The following is a 19,561-nucleotide window of genomic DNA, read 5'->3' as shown; positions in this document are numbered from 1 at the left end:
CACACACACACACACACACACACACACACACTCTTTGCTTTCCCACCTCCTGAGGAATAGAGTGGAGGGAAGGGAAGGCAGCCGGTACCATATGGAAAGCACACCCCATGCTCCGTCCGGGAGGCCAGGAGAGAGGACGGCTGCAGGTTGAGGTTGATCAATATGTAATATTTTCTATGGTCTCCTGAATGATACTGTACAGCGTTACTGTATATAATGCAATATTGATTATATCATATTGTATAATCACCTATAAACTGATATATATAACAGTCCCAGAGGAACACCCTGAGGCCTACAGCATGGGCTGGCCCCCGGCCCAAGGCTCCTCAGTGGGTCTTGGGCTGAAGGAAGCCAAGGAGAGGCCATGCTGTGGCTGGCGAGGACCCAGCCAGCTTCAGGCTGGGGAGTTGCTGGGTAGACATTCAGAGAGAGACAGAGGGCAGGCACTTAGCTCACTGTGTGCTCTGAAAACACTAACAGACCTGATGCGGCGGTGCAGGGATGGGGAGGGAAGGGTAGCAGAAAGCCTGAGCAGAGCAGGGCTTGGACAGAATTGGCCTGCAGCCCCAGGGAGCGGGCACGCTGTGGCACCACCCTGGTCTTTCCTTCATGGAGGGAGTCTCGGCTCTCCGTGAGAACCACAGGAGGAGCTGACCCCTGACAGAGGTCTAGTCGGAGTCTGGGTCAGAGACAGAGGCTGAGGAGGGCGGTCTGAGCACAAGAGCACCCACAAAGACGCTTTCTTTAGTCTCTGCCCGGGGCGGTGTCTCCCAGCTCATGTGCCACCTGCCGTCCTCCTGCTCTGGTCTCAGACCTGGCCCAACGTGAGCAGAACGCCTCAGCTTGACTTTCAGAGTCCCTCCTCCCTCGGTGGTGAAGTTAATTACTTTACCCTGTCTCCACGTTACACTCAGCCTCAGAGATTTGATGATTTTCCACCCTTGGAGTCAGTGGAACTGAAATTCATCTCAGAGCTGAGTTCAATTCTCCACAGGCTCGGTAATGCTGGTCTGAGACACCCAGCTCCTCCCCCAGGCTGACCCAGGTCTGGGAACAGAAGGGGTTCCGGGGAGACATCCCCTAAGGAGACCCCTGGCTATATCTCTGTCCAGTCCTTCCCATACCCCCGGCCCCCGCACTGGGACAACTTCCCTTTCTCTTCCCGGTCCTTCAGAGGCTCTGGCTTCCCCAGCCAGATCTCTGAGGCATGGTCAGCCCCTGGGTCAGCTGCTCTAGCCTAGACGCTGGCCATGAGGGGTCCCAGCAAGGGACCCACTGTGCCTGTGCCGGCCTGCGCTGATGCCCCGAGTGTCCATGTGTCCTCCAGATGTGTCCGAGGGCTCAGTCCCCAATGGAGACTCCCAGAGTGGCGTGGACAGTTTGCGGAAGCACTTGCGAGCTGACACCTTCACCCAGCAGCAGCTGGAAGCTTTGGATCGGGTCTTTGAGCGTCCTTCCTACCCTGACGTCTTCCAGGCATCAGAGCACATCAAATCAGAACAGGTGAGGAAGGAGCTTTCTGCTTGCCGGAGTGGTCAGGAACGGGGACAGAACAGACCTCTGGAAAATGCATGTACCCAGGGTCACATGTGCAACATATGGGTGCACCGTGTGTGTGTGCCGAGTGGACACACTCACACAAGGACGTTGTGGTAGAGTTAAGAAAAACCATTATGGTATATGGCAGTTAGAAATGATGAGTTCTGGGTGATAGGTCTTGGCTAAGTCTTGTCCCCGTTCAGAGCCTCAGTTTCCCCATCTGTAGAATGGAGGACTTGGGTAAGGTCTAACAGGTCCCTTCCAGCCCTGCCGTTCCACATGTCTGGCATAGCATACTCAGTAGATGTCCTCGCCCTCTTGCCATGTCCTCTGCCTAAATGCCCTGGAGGTCTTACAGAAAGTTTGTGCAAGCCTGGGGTGCTCTTCTCGCCCGGTGTCAGAAGGAGAGCCCTCGGTGCCTGCCTTCTGACCCCAAATCCAGCTGTCCAGTGTGACCCAAGGTAGGCTGATGGCCTCCCCCTCAGCCCCAATCCTTCGTCCAGATGCAGAACGGCCCAGCGTGCGAGGCAGCCCCCAACACACCCGCACAATGCACCACTAGAAACACATCTCCTGACTTCTCCCATTTACTCATGTGCTTGTGTTTACACACCACCACAGGCACCTGCTCCCTCCCCGCACTCACAGCTCACAGTCCTCAGAGCACAACCCCGGTCAGCCAGAAAGGGTGCCTTCTCCCAGACCACAGCTCGGGCGCCCCTCCAGCACCTGCCTCCACCCACACATCCAGAGGGGCCCCCAGTGCACGCACTCCCATTCCTCCCACATCTACAACCCAAGCCAGGCCCACAACTGCCGCACAACACAGTCAGCTGGGCTTGCACGCGCACACACGCGCACTCGCACACGCGCACAGCCCCTCAGAATCCACACAGCACAGTTCCGCTCTAGGACTCCAGCAGCTCCCAGCCACTCGCCTTTCTCTCCGCCCGTCCTTTTATCCCATAAGCTGTTTGTCTTCATAAAACAAAAATCAAAAGTCTTTTTAAGGTGCCCTGAGCCATAAACCAACAAAGGAGGAGCTGGCCGAGGCGGGCGGCTCGGTGCACCCTCCACGAGTCCCCGGCTGTATTACAATGAATAACCTTTATTTACTTTCATTAGACTATTAAACACCAGCACAGTCATTTTTCCCCCTGAAACTCGGAGCAGGGCCCATAAAGCAAATCCGAAGCCTAATTGAGTTCATTTTAATTTCTCTCCGATCACAGCGAATTACTCTGGTGATAAATCAGGGGGCAGCTTCACCCCCAGTAGAAGGCCTAATTTGCAGCTAATTACAAAACTGATTTCTACAGGAAGATCAATACGAGAAGGAATTGGAAATGACGAGGCAATCCCGGCCAGCCAGGGAGGGGAGGGGGTCCTCTGGGGGGGCCAGGAAGCGGAAGGGAAAAAAATGGACCCGAAAGAGCAGAAAATCAGTTTTAATTTAACGTAATATTAATCAGAGCAACTTTTCCTGCTTTGTGCAGACTCCTGGTCGGCCGGCTCCGGGGTCTGGCTGAGCAGTGACGGCAATAAAGAGGCAATTACCCGAGTGTTTCGGGCAGGACACCCTTTCAGAGGCAATGACTGGCCCCCTCCCACCCTTCTGTTAGCCATGTGGACTCTCCCCCTCCCCAATTTCATACCCCAGTGCACAGGCAGAGAACGAGGGGCCCGTGGGGCTGTCTTTGTTTGTTTTTTAAAAAGGGGGCGCCAGCACCCGATCAGCCAGCCCAGCAGTGCCAGGCCAGAGGCCCCACTGGGCCCTTCCCCCAGCTCCTGCCTCGGCCTTCCAGTCATGGTCCGCCCCTCCTCCGCAAGACTCCAGGGGGGCCTGAAAACACCCCTTGCCTCTCAGCAGGGGGGACCCAACTGCTACCCTCCGCCCTTGGGGCTTCTTAGGCAGGAGATGCTGTAGCGGTTGAAAGCGTGCTGGGATCACCACCAATAATGGCCAGGCTGCACCTCCAGCTACCCGAGTCAGGTCCACCCCCACCCACACAAAACTCTCCATCCCCGCTGAGCCCACCCCCCCTCGCTCCCCTCCCTCTGCCCGGCCATCTCCTTCCGCCCCATCTGGGAAGGCTCCCCGTTCCTCCTTCCCATCTGCACGCCTGAGCCCTTTCTCCGCGTGTGCACATCAATAGAGAGCTGTCGCTTTTCTCTCTTCTCCCAGGGGAATGAGTACTCCCTCCCAGCCCTGACCCCTGGGCTTGATGAAGTCAAGTCGAGTCTATCTGCATCCACCAACCCCGAGCTGGGCAGCAACGTGTCAGGCACGCAGACATACCCCGTTGTGACCGGTAAGGAGGCTTGGGGGGGGGGGCACTGCTTTCAATCAGGGCACCTCAGCCCATGCCATCTGGGGCCCAGAGTGACAAGCGGGCCCCCCGCCATGATATCCGCAGGGAGAGTGAGTCTCCAAAAACCAGGCACTTCCTGAACAGATGTGTGCAGATGTGAGGAGAAGAAACTGTGGTCAGGGTGTCTGTGGCCTTCAGCCTAGAAAGGTCAAAGTGAGGAGGAGCTGTTGCTGGTTTCTTCTGCCCATCCTCTTGCCTCTCTGCCTTTTCTCTTGCCTCCACCAAGGTGCCCAGAATTAGAAGCCTTTTGCTAGGAGTGCACAGAAGAATGCAGAGGGTGAATAGGCCAGGCTGGGGAGAGTGGGGCAGTGTCCAGCCTCCACACTCCCATTCCTGGGGGAATCTGCCTTCCTCTCCCTCTAGGCAGCCTGGGTAGCTGGGGCTTTGGGCTTCAGGGCATGGCATCCTCCTCCGCGGTGACCGATAAGCACAATTATCCCAGTCTTCTCCCGCTTCCCGGAGAAATCACTGAGACTGAGGCTTGATTTCAGGGCCAGGCAGGGTCAGGCCTGTCCCACGGTCAAATGCAGGGGGAGAGGACGTCTAATTCCAGCTGCTCCCATGGATTAGGAGCAGCAGAGGCAGCTGGAGGGGAAGGCCGAGGTGTGGTGCAGCGAAGGGCCCAGCTGAGGAAGCTCTGGCCGCAGAGCGGAGCTGTAGGCAGTGGAAGGCTCCTGGCACTGCAGAAGGGTTTCCGGGCCAGGGAAGTGCCCAAGTGGGAGAAACACACATTGAGGTGTTATTAAAATTCACCTAATTATTCTGGAGACACTAAAGCCAATGTGCCGTTTGTTCCTTGGGAGACAGAATGATTGAGAAGGGTCTCGGTGGGGATTGGGAGACACTGAGGCGTTACCTGCCCAGTGAGGCGGGCGGAGGTGGCATGGGGACCTGGCAGGGCTGCAGGCGGCCAGCGTCACAGCTAATGGCAAAGGCAGGGAGCAAGGCCCTGGTTCTGGAGTGGAGCTGATCTGAGTAGGGCTCAGGCCTGAGCTGGGCTGTGAGTGGCCATCGAGCCTCCAACGGGGGCTTGGGAGAGCCCTGTCCTTAGCTTCCCCAGGCTCTCCTCAAGGGGTGTCCTGGTACAACAGTTTCTGGCCCAGACAGGGTTGAGCTCTTTGGCTAGGTGATCAGAGATTGAGTTCTGGAAGTGTCAGAGAACCGGACAGGGCTTTTGGGGGTGCGGCCTTAGCTGGGTCAGGACATAACTGGCCCTCGCCATGAGCCCTCCTTGGCCAATGTGGAAGCTCTCTGAGCTGCTGGGTGTTCTGACCCAAGGCAGAGAGATGGTGCAGGCCAGGCCACCTTTCTGATCTTCTGAGAGTTTGAGTGGCCACTTCCTGAAGGTGGCCAACCCCACGCCGCTGACAAAAGGGAGCCCAGGAGACTTTCCTCTTATCCCAGCTGTGTTTCTCTATGCCTGGGGCCACAGTCCAGAAGGCAGGGGCTCCCTGGGGTGGAGAGATGGGTCTTCGGGTAGGGCTCCTGCTGCAGGAGAACTCGGGCTGGTGCAGAAAAGTGCCTCCACCTTGAGCAACCCCCGCCCGCCTCCCCCCCATGGCCCTGGAACGGTCCCAGCTCAGCCTGGGAACATCTCCGGCTGATCCATCTGGATCCAAGTGTGAGAAAAGTTCATTTCAGACCCAGCTTGACATTCCCAGGTGGCAAGTTAGCACTAACATCTCAATCTGTATGCGACATTTCAATCAAGCGAGGAGTAACAAAAGCAGAACCATTAACATTCGGAGCTGTTCACCAGTGGTAATGACGGGAAACTCGCTCAGAAACTGGAAATTACCAAAAAGAGAGAAGTGTGTGAGGAGGTGGGGGAGGGGAGGTGGGAGGAGGTGGGGGCAGGGAATGATTTTTCTACACTTAGGCCAAGATCCAATGTTTGGATTAATGGCGCCATTACCGGAGAAAGGGCTGCAGATTATGCTCATTCTTAAAATGTTTTTGCTGGCAATTAAACGGCTGCAGTTATTGATCTTTGTTGATTTTATGTCCTCCTAATTTGCATAATCTATTAAAGATGAATGATTCATGATGTGTTTATTATGGGGACAAACAGAATTTGCTGGAGGTATTGTCAAGGTGAGAAACGGGGCAGTGCCCAGAGACTTCATGGGCCACCTCAGGAGTGGGTCCGGCGTGGTGGCCTTTGGGCCAGGACTTCGTGGGTAGCAGTAGGCAGTGATGCAAGGACAGCAGACACAAGAGAGGGGGACTTGGGCTGTGTTCTTCTAGAAAGATCTTGGCATCTGTGAAAACTTCAAGCACAGCTGGCATATGGGAGAGGCTTTGGGTGTATTTGTAGAAATTTCTCTTGAAGATTCTTAAAAAGCTTATTTTGTTGGAGAATATGAAGGACTTTGGTGGAGAAAGAAAAGGAGAGGCTCTTTCCGGCCAGGTGTGTGCTAAACACGAGGGAGCAGGGAGGTCATGGGTGCCCGCAGCCTGGCTTGGGCGTGCTAGAGTGTTCAGGGCCCCCTCCTCACCCCCTGTGTCTCAGGCACCCAGCTCATCTTCCTCCCCGCGGACAGGCAGCTGAGGCTGTAAACCTCCAGGGATGAGCCCTGGGGAAACCGGCCCAGCAATGCCCTAGCCCCACCTGGAGGGCAGACCTTATTGATATTCCTGCCACCTCCTGGCACCGGAGGCTGATTTCAAACTTCACCAGCCACTTGATACAGCTGTTCCACAAGGTCAGGACTGAGCGGAGAGAGCAGCCTGGGCTATTGTGTGGAGGGGAGAGTGGGGCCCAGTGGGCCAGGACACAGCTAATCACTTCGCAGGCAAGGGTGGCTGCCAGCGTCTGGGGCTTGGCCTGATAGTCTCCCCTCCCCACCTTGCATCTTGGAACCAAAGAGAGAGACGGATTTTTCTGGGTGGTGTTTGCAAGTTCTGCCGAGATTTTAATTTCACTGCATCACAACTCAGCAAGCTGCCAAGTCAAGCTGGTTATTTAAATTTATCACCCACTTTCCCTTCCGCCGCTGGGCTGCCCTAGCTCAGCGGCGTCTCTTCTCTCCAGCCCACTGCTCTAGGCTGCTGGTCTGGAACGGAGCCGAGTCTCTCCGAAGTGATAAGGAAAAAGGGACCAGCTAGTGGAGAGAGTGGGTTGGCGGTACTCTGGCCCCAGGCCTCCTCAGGTTGGCTGGTGGTGGCTGGTACCTTCTTCTATCAACTTCTTACCCTTCCAGAGGACCCCGTAGGGGGTTGTCATCAACCCCTCAGCAGTCCCAGAGACCTCTGGGCCAGGACTTCAGGGAGGACTCTGGCTGCATCTGTGTGCTGGTGCCTTCAAGTCTCCCATCACTGGTAGAAAAGAGCCCCTCATCCCCATGACCTTCACCTGGACCTCTCCCTTCCTGTGCCTGTCCAGGTCTTCAGGCATAGAGGAGCATGCCGGGCCACTGGTAGCAGTGTTGATCTGGGAGAGAAGGAGTGCTAGTTTCAGGAGGCCCCAAGGCCCTTGGAGAGTCCCTTGGCGCGGTGAAAGTCCACCGCGAAGGTGAGAGCAGGCTCCCAACCCTGGAGGCCACACAGAGCGAGACAGGGAGTGTGTGGCGGCTTTCCATGCTAACCCTAGCAGCCCCAGAATCCACCCGTCAGTCCATGGAGCTGCCGCCCTGCGTGGCCTTCCCCGGCCTCCGGTGGTTATTGCCACCAAGCACCGGGAGAGCTTCGCAAGGGGGTAGGTCTTGCCACCTCCTTTTAGTCCCAGAGAGGTAATGGAGGAATGAGATCCATGTTCAGAAACAAGGCGGGCTACCCTCCCCTAAACACAGCTGGATAAAAATGTGGCAGCCAGAATTGTTAACACACAACCAAAGCTCACTCTGGTACTGGAAGGAGAGGGAGACTCAAGGCCAGCGCGGTACGTGAGACCCGCAGTGTCACACTGGGCGCGGCCCGTCACTGGGGAGACTGGAGCCACGACCTTGGGTCCTAAAGGAGCAGGAAGCTGGAACTCTTACCCTGCGTAAAGCCAGGAACAGAGCCGGACAACGCTGTCTGTGAAAGGGGGACACGCAGATTATCCCGGTGGTCCAGGGAAGCGAGTGAATGAAAAATGGTCTCCATGAAAAATGGAGCCCCCAAGACTGACCCTGGTTCAGAGTCCAAATTTATACCTGAGTACATGGCAGGAACCCCCAGCCAAGAACTGACATAAAAATTTTTCTAGGATAATAACCCACTCAGAAACCCCAGCAGGAACCAGGGCCGACCTTCTCTGTAGGGGCACGCGCCAACCTAGGGCACGTGGGACTCCATCACCAAAGACGAGCTCAGCACGAGAAATTACACACCTCGTGTGAATACAGGCTATCATGAGGGAGAGTTAGCAGAAGCAAGAAATAGGACGATTAATATCGCCAAGCACTGGGGATAATAGAACAGCCCAAAAGCAGCTATAAAATAAGCATATTTCATATTCCAAAAAAGGATAACAGAAACGTATTAGTTTTGTGTTTATCACGGATCCAGATCCCACATCCCCTTCCCCACCATGGCTCAGCCAGTCTTCGGGTAATAAAAATCAAAAAGGATGAGGAGGGAAGACGACACCTATAGCTTATTGTTTTGAGGTCCAGGAGCCATGGAAAGAGCTGAGTCTCAGGCAGCCCTGAGAGTAGAGCCTGCCCCCTGCTTAGCCACGCTCCCAGACTCAAGTGTCAGCAGAGAATCTTCCCTTTGGAAAAATGTCTGAACTTTGGAAGGCTAGGGACAAGGAAAATACAGTCCTCCTCAGTGAAAAAAAGCCTTGTTAGCTTCTCTACCGTGGGTGGATGGCAGTGGGGGGAGAAGGTGGTTTTATTCAAGTGTTTGGGAGAAACTTTTCTTGATGCCTTAAGACTACAGTTTTGAAGAAATCTATAGCTAAGATCCAGGAGGAGATGTGGCTGCTGTCCAGAGGGGAGTGCCCAAGGTGGGGAGAGGGAGCAGAAGCTTCTCCTGGAAGCTGGTAAATTGGGGGGAGGTCAGTAAGGCAAAGTTCAAAGCTGAAAAGCAGGGCTGACCCCCCCCAGGTCCTGGAGGCCTGTGAAAACTGTGCCGGTTCAGCTTCTGAGAAAGGGTTGTGAGCGCTCAGAAGCTCAGACCCCTTGCGCACATCTGGGATGGTCAGTGAAGTGGCCTTTTAGCAGACAGAAGTGTGGATCCTGGGAAACCCTCCTCCTCCTACCCAGGGAGGCCTGAGGACCTCCAGAAACCGCCTCTTTCCTGTAGTTAACAACCCCCTTCCAATGCAACTGCACTTCCCTCCATAAAACAAACAGCTTAGCCCTTGGCCAGCCCCTCCGGGGGAGAGGAGGGCAATAAAGGCTGAGAAATGTTTCTGAAGGAGGCTGGGAGTCTCCTAGCCTTGTCTGTCGGCTCAAAGCCCCTGATTAGCTAGAGGAATTTAGGGCACAGACATCAGAGCTCCTCTCCAACCTTGAAAGGAGGGGGCTAGGGCAACTTCTGACGTACAACAAGTCCGAGCCCTTTGCTGCGAAGGCCAAACCAAGCCAGAGGGCTTCTCCACGGCACCCCTGTGCGCTGGACCCTTCACTTAGGCCTGGAGGACCCAACAGTATGGAGCTAGCTTTCTCCACACATCCCTGAGGCCTCCAGCCGCGTCCCCAAGGACCTCCAGCCCCCAGACCTCGGCTCTGATTTAATTACGGGGGCATTTCCATAGCAATGAGACATTGACAGATAATGCAGGTGCCCTGGGCCTGCAGCCTTGGGAGTCATTGGATCTGGGCTCTTTCCCTTCCTCCTTTATCCAGTTCACCTTTAGAGGGAAAGGGTATTGAAAAGAAGGAGCACTAATCCACTCCAGGCCTGGCAGAGTCAGATGGAATCGGAGCAGAATGAGAGCCGTACCACCCCAACGTTCATCCTAAATCCACGTCCAAGTCTGTGCCTCCCGGCCCCCGCTGGTGGTGACGGGCTGCCCATTCCAGCAGGGTGCCCTGGACAGAAGCACATGGGGTGCTAATGGAGCTGCAGAGGGGAAGAGAGTCATGGGGAAGATGAAGAAGGTGTGCAAGTCTCCCGGGTATTTAAGCAAAGACGCAGTACCGTGGTCTCTAAGCCGAGCTCAGATGCGGCCCATTACCTTGGGCCTTCCTCTTGACTTCTCCCTTCATCTCTTCCCTCCACCCATGAGACCCGAAGGCTGAGCACCCCAAATGGGCTGTGCTTAGTCCTCCACAGCCGGGGCTCACTGATCCATGTAGAGATCGGGGCGGGGGGCTAGCTTTAATGTGAAGCAAAGTATTTTTAAGAAATCAATGATCTTTATTTCAGGTGCATATAGTAGCCAACTCAGGCTAACAAAGGGTTGCCTAATAGAAAGCACTGGGCCCCATTTTCATCATGAGCCAGGTTATGGAGAACCTTTCAGCTCCAATATAGATGTTTAGAGATGCTTGGGGTGTCCCAAAGGAGAAGTCTCCAAAAGAGGGATCCCCTGGCACTGAGTTTGTTTACCCCCTTATCTAGGGCACTTTCCAAGAAGAAAAGGTCGGCTCAGTAAAAGTAAAATCAGTTAACTCAATCTTTTCTGAATGACTAGAAACCCTAAGTGGTGGTGTCCCAACGAATATTCCAGGTGTGCCTTGGGACCAAGGGCTCAGAAATGTCCCAGTGGCCTCAAAGCCACCTAGGTGAGACCTGAAAGCCTATTTCCCCAGAGAGCCAGCCAGCCCCCAAGAGACAGAAAGCCCCCCCACCCCCCCCAAACACACACACACTGCTTCCCTAGGGCCATCAGAATCTTTCCTTCCCTGCTATCAGCCTCAGGACAAACAAGCCAGCACTTTTTCAACACTGAGCTTTGGGAGGCAAGCCCTGCCACTATTGTTCCTTCTGAGAGGGCTTTGCTCCCTTCAGCCTGGAATCCTCCCCTCTCCTCCCCAGTGGCGGCTGGGCTGCCAGGCAGGGAGGGAGGAAGTCTGAGGGCCCGCTCCCAGAACAGCCTAATGCTCCAGCAGCTTAAGTGGCCGTTTTCCTTGGGATTAGGGTTTCACTTACACAGAGCGCCTGAAAAACGCTGCGGCCTTCGGAAGGATTAGAGCTGACAATTCAGTGCTCTCAGAGAACAAAATAAAGCCGGAGAGGAACTGGGAGACCTGGAGTATCGGGAGACTGTGCAAACAGGCTTAACCTCTGCCCACCCAGCATGAGGGTCTCTCGTGCTCTGAGCCCGTCAGTGAGCCGGGCCGGCCTCCGGAGCACTGGCACCTGCCCCACTCCAGTCTCCACTTGCGATTTGCTAAAGGAGCTACGGAAGGCAGTTTGGAGAAGTGAAGGAGGAGAGGGCTGGGATGTCTTCCCCTGTCTCTGAGCCTCAGTTTCCTTCTCTAGAAGATAGCCAGACTCCCTTTCAGGCCTCTGAAAATGGGATACTCCCCAGCACTCCCTAGCCTTCTGCCAGGATCCCGAGCCTGCAGGTCAATCCACAGCCCCGCTGAGTTAAAAGGAAGCCCCCTCTTGGGGGCCCTAGGCCAGCGGGCGACCACGGCCCAGAGGAGGGCACTGTGCTGGGAAGAGAAGGAGTGAGAACAGCATAACTGGTTGCACCCAGCTGGTTGGCTGTCAGGGTCTCCCCTTCCTGCGCCCCCACACAGATCTGGGCAGCATCCCTGCCTCGGGCACAGCGGGAGCTCCAGGTCCCGCTGGGCGGGAAGCTCGAGCAGCTAGGAGAGCGGCACCTGAGCTGCGAGCACAGCCCCCTCTGCTGGAACCCAGAGCAGGCCAGGCTCGGGATGAAGAGCTCGGCGGCCAGCATGGTGCCTGGGGCTGGGGGCTCTCTGCCCACCCCCTCCCCCCACCCAGGGGAAACCTTGGGGAGGTTTTGGAAACATGGGGAATAAGCAACAAAAGGAAACATGTAGAAAACTCTTTTCCTGTCTTTTAAAAGCAGCTTCTACAGATTCAAAGTTTGTTACTTCAGTGGATTATATAAACTTGGATGGGTCATGAAGTGATGGTAATGGCGTCTGTAAAGGTACAGTGCGTAGGCAGTGATTACAAATGTAGTGGCTGTGCGTCCTTGGAAGTATTATACAGGCTTGTGTCAGATGCAGACAGACTGCCAACCTCGAGCACCTTCACTACCTATGAGCTGCGGACGAAACTTGACCATAGGATAGTAAAACAAGAGTTATGTTTTCTGGCCTTAGGGTCCTCCATAGTGTCAAGTGGAGAGCAGAAGTGCTCATTTTCAGAGAACGATGCTGAGGAAATCATCTGCACACTCACCGAATGGAGCTTTGGCTGTATAAATCTATGTTTAATAAGTCTTGTGGTCTGAGTCATCACCGGCCAGAGCGTCTCTGCTGCTTTGGCGGCTGCCTTCTTATTATTTCCTGGGTCTTCTGGATGCTGACGTTTTCCTCACTTTCGATCAGCCTCTCTGCTCCTTCACCTGTTATTCTGCTGTTCTTTGTATGAGCTCATCTATCGGTACAATTCAAGTGCGTTCTAACGAATCGGTGTCTTTCTTATGCCAGGGAACAGGTTCTTGGGGTTTGTTAAAAATAGTGTTTACCGATCTTTGAGTCATGAATACGTTTGAGAATATGATAAAAGCCATCCAGATATTGTATACGTGTACCTATAACGCTTGATGTATGGCTTTGTATGGACTCCGTGAAGCACATCCATGGGGTCCTACGGGGTCAGTGAACCCCAGTTTAAAATCCTTGCTGTGGAAAATGGAAGAACCTGAAACATGCAGGCAACAAGAAGCAACAAGATGTTGTTTTAGGAAGGATTCACTTAGCATAATCCCAGGTTACTCTCCTGGACCAAATACCTAATTTCTGAGTCTGTAATGTTCAAGGATGTCATTGTAGAATCAATTCCAAGAGTACTGCTCGTTCTTTCCTCCAGATTCTGCCATCTACTATCTGTGGACTCTTGAACATAACACTTAGCCCGTCTGAGTTTCAGATCCACATCGTGGGTTGATACGAGGATTAAAAGAGATACGACACAGAAGATCTTTAGGACGGTGCCTAGCTGTAGTGACGCTCAGTGAAGGCTAGCTAGTCTAGCGTACGCAGAAACGCAACTCTGCCCTTGACTCTTCGAGCTGACAAAGCATCGATTATCTGGTGACTGAAATTTTCCGATTTCTTAATAAAGTCACTCACTTTGCTGTTCTCTGTACTTGGGAGAGGAACTGCGCTTAGATTCTCCAAAACAGTTGATTTGATCTGGCCCATTTGGTAAGGAATGTCTGACAAAAGTGCACTGCAGTGATTGCTGGAGAAATTGGCTGTAGACTCTTCGGGGACTTCCGCAGCTGAACTGAGAAGACATCCTCATCAAGTACAGTGCTTCTAACACTTCTGGGTACTTGAAGATTCTCGACTACTGCTGTTTCTTGAAGAGCTTCTTTGTTTCTTAGAAAACTCGCCGATGAGGTTAATACTCCCCCCCATGGAGTCTTACCATAGACGTTCGATGTCAGTATTTTATTCTTTATGTCCTGTTTTTCTTGCCTCGTCTTAAGGACCACGGTGACGATAAGAGATTTTGCTTGTTGGGTGACTTCTTTTCCTTTCCTTTGGCCCTTTTGGGGATTGTCTGGCTTCATGTTGTCGTTCAAAGGCAGTGCTGCTACAGACATAGCTTCCAACGTGGGCTGTCTCGTGTGCGAGCTCTGTGGCCACGAGGACGTCATTATGCCTCTGTGCCTCCATTTTCTCAACTTGGAGACAAGGGAGTTAGATCGTCTCGAAGGCTCGTCCATCTTTAAAACGTTGTGATCTTAGGAAGCAAGTTTCCCACACGAAATGCCCATCCCCCGGTAACATGTGGGTTTGGGGTTTTTTGTTTTTTTAACCCATTTGTGATTCTTGGTGCTGTTGTCACGTTACTAGCATTGTGGGTGAGCAAACACTTTGCTGCTTCCCGTCTTCTGCTGGGCGGCACACACCTTGTAACCGATGTATTTTGCCATATAGCTGTTTTCTCCTCTTTCTGTGCTTTTGCTTGTTTGTTTTTGGGGGGCGGCTGTGCTTACAGTTTTAGAGCCCATCTCTGCTCCCCTCTGTCCATCCGTCTGCAGTGCTCTGATGATTCTTCCTTGCACACATCCCATTACCCATTCATATCTCTCACTAAAAGAGGCTTGCTCAAAGAATGCTGCTGGGCAGATGGTATGATGGTCTTAGTAATTTGAAAACTTCCTGCAGTATGTGTTTTCCATTATTGACAATGGTGTTCCAGAAGAATATATGGCTCTGGCAAGAGTTTGGTCAATTTTTTCCTCCTCTTCAGGTGTCCCCTGTGTACTAATGAAGCCATTGAGAGTGCTTTGTATGCGGTGGCTTCACCTCTGTTGGTTCAGGGGTGCTGACGGGCACCTCTCTGTGGTGGCACTGACGTTCCGGGGTAGAGAGCTCGGCTGTGTGCGGAACGCCGGGAAGCGTGTAGGCTTCCTCCTCAGCGTGGGGTCCTTCTCTCGCATTTTAAGAATGTCTGAATAGCACTTCCCAGATTCAGTTTTTTAACCAGAATTTGGAAATGTGCCTTTCCGTGAACAGTTGTCTGGGTGACTTCCAGCACGCAGAAGTTTCTGTATGCTGCAAGTTAGCCTGACTGTTTTGCGAGAGGAAAAGCCAGTGGAAATAAACATCGCAATAGGGTAACTCCAGGTTAGCTGGAGACACCTTTCCAGGCGTCTGGCCTTTCTTCCTCTCTCCCGAAGTCAGGTAGGGAATTGTAGGACACAACCTTAGATTACAAGGAATTCATGTGTGACAGGTTATAGGAACCAGGCAGCTGAAAACCAGAATTCAGGTGCATTTAAATTCCTGTTTTAAAGAAAGCATACTTCTCTTCCTGGCTGCTTTGTAGGCATTAAGATCACAGGACCAGGAGGAACTGGGTTTCTATATCTTTTAACTGCAAAACTTCTACCTCTTCCCTAATTCTCCTCGTCTTGGGCCCAATAAATGCCATATTATTAATCTCTCAAGGAATTGATAGATATTGCTGTCCTTGTCCACTTCGGACCCACTCCACTGAGAGATGGTCAGGAGGAGTGAAACTTTTATTAACAGCAGAAGTCATAGGGCGCCTGGGTGGCTCAGTCGTTAAGCATCTGCCTTCAGCTCAGGGTGTGATCCCAGGGTCCTGCTCCACTGGGAAGCCTGCTTCTCCCTCTCCCACTCCCCCTGCTTGTGTTCCCTCTCTTGCTGGCTGTCTCTCTCTCTGTCAAATGGATAAATAAAAAGTCTTAAAAAAAAAAAAAAACAGAAGTCAGTGAAATCCACAACAAAGCAGACACGGATTCTTTCTTCTGTCTCCCTGGGAGTCTGAAGTGATCTCTTGTCTGATGGTTCTGCTCTGTTATCTGTTCTCGAGTTTTAGGAAAGGTAAGATCTTAGCTATATTAGACAGGTATAGAGGAGAACCATTCTATTGCGTGATAAAACTGAGTCACAATATAAGTCACTGTCATCTCTCCCCATCCTATAAAAATTCATAATCCCTTGTTCAAACTGTTTTTAGAGAAAAGGCAGATTTCAGCGCTTACATTTTGTCCCAGCCTTTACCTCTTCAAAGGAGACCAACACACATGAAACGATTAGAAAACAGTACCACCCACCTGGAATTGACAAGAATTGCGCTAGCGTGATAGACGATCAATCGGTGGAGTATTGACTGAGCACCACTGATCGATTTCTCAACTACGCAAGACAGAGCAGACGGGGCCCTGCCCTCAGCTTGGTGACGCTCTGTCCGAGGAGGCAAGCCGTAATATGAAACACGGTCAGCCAGGCCGCACAGACAGTATAGAAGTTTAGAACAAAGAAACTTCCCTGATAGGTAGAATGGTAGGCATTTTAAGGCTTGAGTTGGAAAGAGAGGGAAACTATGAGGAAGAAGAAGAAATGACATGCAAAAGCACAGAGAGGTTCCACAGCACACACGCCTGTGAAAACAGTCCAGCTAACCCAGGCGGAGTGAGACTCAGAGCTGAGAAAGTCAGGTGGGGAGAGTCCCCAGGAGGCTTTGAAAGCCTGGCAGAGTGTAGATTCCAGCTGTGGACTACAGAGAATTGGTGATGGTTTTCAGGAGGGAAGTGATAGGTTGAAAGCAGCGTTTCACGAGGACTAGCCGGTCAGCCACACCTGGGATAGACTGGAGGGGCGAGAATGGGCAGGCAGGGCATATGAGCAAAAGCACCGTTACGGCGGGCCAAGGGTTGGGGCTCAGGAGCTGAGTTCTGGAGGCCGTAGAGGAAATGGAGCTGGGGCCAATGTGACAGACACTGCTAAGGGCAGTTGGTAACACTCGGTGACTGACCTCATCCAGAGGGGAAGGACAAAGGCTATATCAAGAAGGATTTCAGGGCTCCTGGGTGGCTCAGTCGGTTAAGCGCCTGACTCTTGATTTCAGCTCAGGTCATGATCTCAGGGTCGTTCAGGGTCGTCAGACTGGGCGTGGAGCCTGCTTAAGATTCTCTCTCACACTCCCTCACCCCCTTCATCCTGCCCCCCCTCGAGAGTGCTCTCTCTCTCTCAAAAAAAAGGATTGCAAAGTGTTTTGGTTTGGTGGTCTTCAAGAAGGTCGGTAGACATGACTGGGGGGACGATGAGTTGGCTTTTATTCCCGCTAGGGTTCAGGGGACAGTGGGACAGCTAATGTTCAGCAGGCGGCTGGAGGTACAGAGCGCTGAGCTGTAGCTCCGTATACTCAGGGAAAGACGAGTCGCTCAGACGTGTTAAGGGAGGAGTGAGGAACTCACATCTCAGAAAAGTAGGAGATGAGGTGAAATTCAAGGAGACAGTGGCAGGGAGAGCAAGGGGCGCTTTGAAATAGCCATGGGGAGGATGAAGACTAGGGCAACTGACGGAAGGAAAACGAACTGGGCCAGCTATGCATAGTCCCGTGACTTCCGCCAGCCACGCTTTGCCTTCTCGGGGCCGGACAGAGGCACTGGAGTGGGAGGGGGCACAGGCTGAAGAGGAGGCTAAGGGGGGTGTGGAGGGGGTAAGTGGGACCCAGGAGAGCATCACGTTGTCTCTAGGGCATGGAAGGTGGGAGAGGGAAGAGGGCAAATGATTGTCATTGAAGATTGGGGCATAAATTGCAAGGCAGGTGGTGATCCCTTCACGGCGCTGGAGGGGACAGGCAAGGAAAGGAGGCCACTCAAGTGCAGCTGGGTCCCAGAGATGTCTGTGGACTAGGGTGGCTCTTTCACTCCAGGACACTGCTAAGGAAAGCCCTGCCTCCCACCCTCCAGACTCTAGCTAGTAGAAGTTTCCAGAGACAGAAGTCCATCAGCTTGTGGGGGGAGCAGGTTCTGCTCATTGGAACCTTATCTGATCCACTTGAACTGTTGGCTCAAAGCTCCTGATTTTCACTTCAGGGATGGTTTTCTGTCATTTAAATGCCATAAACACTAACAGCAAAACAGCCCACTGGCTGCACAACCTCCCCCTCCCACCCCCGCCCCGCTTTCCACACCTGCCAGGCCCAGCCCCTGCAGCACTACTTAGAGAGGACAAGGAAGACCCATCAGCCCCAGTATGGGTGGGGGTGGGGGTATCCTCAAGCCTGAAGGAAAGATGGGGTGCTAGAGAGGTGAGGGGTGAGCAAGATGGTAGAGATCCATTTGGCTACTGGAGAAACCACCGCTGAATATCTTCCCCGAGAGGAGGACTGAAAGCAGGTCAGCCCCCCCCCCTTCTCTGGGTTTGGGCCACAAGACACACAAGCAAAGGTAAACACGTACGCGCATAAACGCACACGGAGAGACACAAAGCACCACACAGAGCAGAGGTGCACAGGCCATCCCAGGACATTTAGGCAGCAAGCTTAAACACATGTAAACCCACACCCGGACCTGGTCATTCAGATATTCTCCCCCATGTCTGCACACAGCTCTTTCCTTTCCAAGAGTTTCCTTCCCACGAAGTACCCTGGTGTGAGCAGAGGCAGGCCTCTCTCTTCCAGGCCTCACCCCTTCCCCTTTGTGTTTTTCCAGGTCGTGACATGGCGAGCACCACTCTGCCTGGTTACCCCCCTCACGTGCCCCCCACTGGCCAGGGAAGCTACCCCACCTCCACCCTGGCAGGAATGGTGCCTGGTAGGTGACAATGCTGCAGCTGCCTGATTTAGGTGGGGGTGACTAAATTGTGGGTGAGCTGCTGAGTGGTCTGTAGTCTGAGGCTGGGGGTGGGGGGAGACCCAACATCCCTTCCCCCCCAAACCATTGCTGTTCCACCCCTCTCTCTCCCTAGAGGCTGCAATTGGTCCCTCATCCTCCCTCATGAGCATCCCAGGGAGGGAGTTTGCAGAAGTGGCTCTTGTGTGCACCCCAGTGTATGTCATGGCCCCTCCACAGTGCCCACGCACCCGATCCTGTGCCTGGGGAGCCCTCAGCCTCCGCTCCTCTCTCAGTGCCCTAGCCCACCCCCAGCCAGCTGACACTGCTTGGAAGAGCCTGCCCTGGTTTCCATGGAAACTTGGAGCCAAGAACCATTTCCAGGGGCATTGTCAGTCACTCAGACAAAGCCACCCTGGTCCACACCAACCCACAGGGAAAACCAGTGTGGAGAATGGACCCCTCCCCAGGGAGAGGAGGGAGCTAGTCCCTAAGGAAAGAGGAACAGAGGACAGGCTATGGCAGGGCCCAGAGAGACAAGCTAGAATACCACGTGTCCTCGGAGGTACCGGGGCCCTTGTTGCTCCCGAGGAGTTGGGTCTGGACGGTGTGGCTCAGAGAGGTGGAGGCCAGGCGCAGGCTCTGAGGACCGCAGCTGGAGTTTGTGCTCTTCCCAACCTCTCACCCCCGACTGGAAGCTGGGCTTGAGGCCAGAGAGTTGAAGCTTCTATTCGCAGAAACACCAAAAAACTCTTGTCTTAAAGAGAGTGAAACTCGCTGGGCCTGCAGCCCATTCTGCTGGCGGCCCTCCCCTGATGCACCACCCTCATGGTGAGGGAGGATAGTCAAGAGGGTGACTGGCCCCATTCCCGGATATCCATCCAGGGACAGCCCTGGCTAAGCAGAGCTTGGGGGGATGGGCAGTGGCAAAGAGGGAGAGGGCTGATGGGAGTTAGAGGGACTGGCTAAGGAGAGCTGGGAGGTGTGGGTGAGGGGACTCCTGCCCAGATCTGGAGTGGGGGTAGAAGTGTTGGGGACAAGGAGATTCTTCTGCGAAGGTCCCAGCAGTGAGCAGGTGGAGGCTGGAGAAGGTCTTAGAGAGGTGGGGGTGAGGGAGGGGGTGTCTGCAAGGAGGTGGGGATGAGGGGAGCCGCAGAGAGCTCATGGTGGCAAGGGGGGAGTCGTTAAACAGAATCTAGTGCTGATGAGGAAATTACACTTGTTTCATTAGCGATGGGGAAGGAGATAGCTCAGTTCCTCTTGGTCACAGTTGAGCTCAGAAGCTCATTATCCTGCTGCACGCATGCTTTCCCTCCTCGTCAATAAACAGGCTTTCCAGTGGCTGCATCCCCCACCCCCACCCCAGCTCCCTCTCCGAGAGGGGCCCCTTCTCCTCTACTTAACCCGCGGTTAGGGATCACTGTAAACAGTCTGGGGTCATCACACAGGAGAAAGGGCGAGGGGGAAACCCGGAGGCCTGGCCTTTCTCCCGCGGAGGGAGGGAAGCAGCTTCCGACGGCTCCCA

General features: G+C 53.7%; 1 protein-coding gene across 6 annotated transcripts in view; it reads left to right on the top strand.

Annotated features, from left to right (window-relative positions):
- PAX2 (paired box 2) overlaps positions 1-19,561 on the top strand; it is a 75,810-nt gene that overhangs the window by 54,949 nt on the left and 1,300 nt on the right. For 5 of the 6 annotated variants that reach the window (XM_040623796.1, XM_040623794.1, XM_040623798.1 and 2 more), the window contains 3 exons: positions 1,331-1,506; positions 3,728-3,854; positions 17,917-18,018. In XM_040623796.1, coding sequence (XP_040479730.1) covers positions 1,331-1,506; positions 3,728-3,854; positions 17,917-18,018 — 405 coding nt within the window. Of the gene's footprint in view, positions 1-1,330; positions 1,507-3,727; positions 3,855-17,916; positions 18,019-18,172; positions 18,259-19,561 lie in introns of all 6 variants that reach the window. The other variant, XM_008707057.1, reaches the window with a different exon arrangement.

The sequence above is a fragment of the Ursus maritimus genome, unplaced genomic scaffold, assembly GCF_017311325.1.
Source record: "Ursus maritimus isolate PB19 unplaced genomic scaffold, ASM1731132v1 scaffold_7, whole genome shotgun sequence".
NCBI lineage: Eukaryota > Metazoa > Chordata > Mammalia > Carnivora > Ursidae > Ursus > Ursus maritimus.
This window is presented reverse-complemented; position numbering and strand designations above follow the sequence as displayed.